This window comes from Nymphaea colorata, chromosome 2 (assembly GCF_008831285.2).
Source record: "Nymphaea colorata isolate Beijing-Zhang1983 chromosome 2, ASM883128v2, whole genome shotgun sequence".
Lineage (NCBI taxonomy): Eukaryota > Viridiplantae > Streptophyta > Magnoliopsida > Nymphaeales > Nymphaeaceae > Nymphaea > Nymphaea colorata.
Genome location: NC_045139.1, coordinates 4,359,042 through 4,362,009, shown reverse-complemented (window position 1 = coordinate 4,362,009; position 2,968 = coordinate 4,359,042). Strand labels below are relative to the sequence as shown.

Here is a 2,968-nt window from a genome sequence, read left to right as displayed (position 1 = left end):
TTTTGGGAAATGAAATGTAACACATTTGATGAGAATAAAGTGGAGGGTTGTTGTTGTTATTGTGATTCAAATTTCAAAAGATGTTAATACTTTTCTTTAGTTCTAGTAAAATGGGAGAATAAGCACTACCCAATTTTAAAAGAACAGCTAGAACACAAATTTGAAGACCCTTTAGACTTAAGCAACCTTCATCACAGTATGACGACAAGCCAAGCCTGTTTCTCATTCAATCTAAGGGGCCCCTTAATTGCAAGAAGGTTTTTTAAATGAAGAACTTCGTCCTTTTTGCTTAGAATTTATTAAAAAATGGACCCTTTTATGAAGACTTTTTCTTTATACCATTTTGTTTGCCTTTACAACAAAACATGCTCTTTTTGTTCTTTCTGTTTGATTTTAGGATGTACAATGATTTCAGGATAAAAAAAACCTTCGATATGTTTAATTACCAAACGATCCTAAAATGTCAAAAATCGAAGATATACTCCAGCTCACATATATTTCACTTACCATTTATTAGTCTCAAGTTTTCCCATTTCATTTTTCAAAGAATTGGAGAGTCCTGACCAAAAGGAGCTAGCAACAGTTCTTGCACTGGGGATGAATTTGTAATCTCCAAGAAGAAGAAGAGGGTTTTATTTGCAAATACATAAAACTAAAGCACATATTGGAAATCTACTAATATGGTAGGGACAATCCCGGCAAATAAACCTTAGTTGAAATAATAATGAAAAACATGGTTTCAAACCGCATTAAGAAATCTAGAGAGTTCTTAGCGAAAGGCAATTGGTAAAATTTTCAACTCCCAACGTAGTGCTTTCAACAGATGGGGATAAAGATTCCACTCCTGTCAATTTCCAGACAAGAAGCCAATGGCATCTTCGCCCTTCCCAAATCCCAATAGCATTTAGACAACGTGAACATCACAAAGTTAGCAAACTGGGGGGTCAGTCAAATTTCAACAGAAAGATAGAAGTAAAAAAATCTTCCAAAGATTCAATAACTTACAATTTATTTTTGTTTCATGTCCATCACTGCTTGTCATATTCATTCCCAAGTCCATCCCCAGCTTTTGCCAACCACCCATTTCAAATCTGTTCTTGAGGTTGAATTTGCAAGCAATGGTTGTTTTTCCTTCCACAGAATATGTTTCAGAGGGAGAGAAAAGAATGGCTTAACTTAGAATGGAGTGGAAGCATTTTTTATTAGTTATAAACTCATTGTTACTGATTACATAGATATGGTTAGCTTACTAATCATGGTTAAGGAATATCAGGAATAAATCTGTTTTACATTAATTTAGGCAGCAATGAATTAGTCAATTGCTTATGAGACCATGGATGAATGTAGGAAATGTTTTTTCAGAAAGAAAAAAACAGTTTCTTATGAGCTGTTAGTATCAACATAACTAAGGGTCGCTGGGAATTTAACTCGAATGCACAAACATCATATCAGAAGAGAAAAGCACTGGACAGGAGGGTTCCCTAGTCTCTCATTCATAGCCTTGACATATCTCTTTCAATCCATGACGCCTGACAGAAGTTTCTAGCTACCAAGCCGTCCATGCCTTTCCCGTCTCTTTCATTTTAAATTCTTTCAACTGTGGAAAATTTTCATGAAATTACTCAGGGTTTGGACTTTATCCCTGCTTGGAAAACAACAAACTTGAGGAAAGCTTTCTGCAGAAACCGCAGGAACAGTCTGCAGAAATGTGCCAAAGGAGGAAATGCGCACGAAGCATCTCATGTACATCATGATGTGCCAGGAATAGCATTTTCTTATCATGTCTCAATTTAGACGCGACAAATTAGGGATATTCCAAGCAAAACATGTATTTAAAACCATATGCACACAAGAAATCTGTCATCAACATGGGGCGACAGAAGATTTGCAGGTCATGACTGCCATTTTGGCAGAGGCTTATGGCATGAAATACATAATGATCAGTCACAATCTTCCTCACCATGTGAATTTCATGGTCAATAAAGAGTATACCAATATGTTCATACCCAATATCAGAGATTGGAAGACTGGAAATTAAACAAAGAAAGAGTTGACACAGAATCCTCCAAAAGAAAAATCCTCCAGCATGGTCTTCAGCATCCTTTTAAAATGAGAATATGTGAAAGTAAAAAGGAGCAACAATATGAAATTGTAGGAAGATGGATACATGTAGATACATCACTTTTATCAGGAGGCGGAGAAAGAAAGCAGACGAAAAGAAGGAAGAGCAGAGATCATAGAAAAAAGTATGTCATATTTCCCCTAAAAACCATGTACAAGGTACCTGACATACATAATGAGGAACTATCAGACGCATGGCACCACAGAAAGGACTATCACAGCCCTCAAAAAGGGTGAAGAAGGCAAATAGTTCACAGTGTTGGCCTTCCAAAAACCTAGACAGGAAAACCCAAAAGAGGTAAAAAGAAAAAAGGAAAACCCAGAAACACCATATATAACTTATCATCATCATCAGCAGCAGCAGCAGCACCAGCATCATCATGATCTAAGAGAACCATCCAAGTATTTCAAGGGAGACCTGCTTTTCCTTGGATCTAAAGGACTCTTCCTCCATCAGCGGCGCTCTGCATAGGGGACAATTCATCTTGAGCATCCCAAACCAACCGTCCAAGCAGGATCTGTGGAAGACATGGCTGCAACCCAACTTCCTGACCTCCTCCCCTTGCTGTATTCTGCAGAGGCAGACCACACACTCTCTCTCCTCTCCACCATCGCCCTCACAGGAACCATACCCAAAACTTGGGTTCTTCTCCAATTCCTCTGCCAAAGCCATAATCTTGGCCAGACCAAGTCCCAGATTTTCACCCTCATGGCACTCTTGGTGTCTCCATTGAAGAAAGCCAATTGACTCCAGAAAGATGAAGAGCAGAGCTCTCAGGTATGAGACCCAATTTGCTGCTGTAACAACTAGATATATTGGGATTGAATCTGATGAAACATCATTCAT

General features: G+C 38.2%; 1 protein-coding gene across 1 annotated transcript; it reads right to left on the bottom strand.

Moving 5' to 3' along the window:
• Positions 1–1,622: 1,622 nt before the first annotated feature.
• On the bottom strand, positions 1,623–2,968 carry LOC116248178 (E3 ubiquitin-protein ligase RHA2A-like). Its single transcript, XM_050075745.1, has 3 exons — positions 2,517–2,968; positions 2,285–2,396; positions 1,623–1,676 (listed from the first exon to the last, which is right to left on the bottom strand). Exons 1-3 carry the CDS (start codon positions 2,966–2,968, stop codon positions 1,623–1,625), a joined length of 618 nt encoding a protein of 205 aa, XP_049931702.1.

Bases quoted from the DNA above. Each gene is read 5' to 3' on its own strand.
- LOC116248178 (XM_050075745.1), bottom strand. From the start codon at position 2,968: ATGAATGATGTTTCATCAGATTCAATCCCAATATATCTAGTTGTTACA. The intron at 2,397-2,516 runs GTTCTCTTAGAT...TTTCCTGTCTAG, and splicing joins TCCCTTGAAATACTTGGATG to GTTTTTGGAAGGCCAACACT. The intron at 1,677-2,284 runs GTACCTTGTACA...CGGTTTCTGCAG, and splicing joins TTCCTCATTATGTATGTCAG to AAAGCTTTCCTCAAGTTTGT.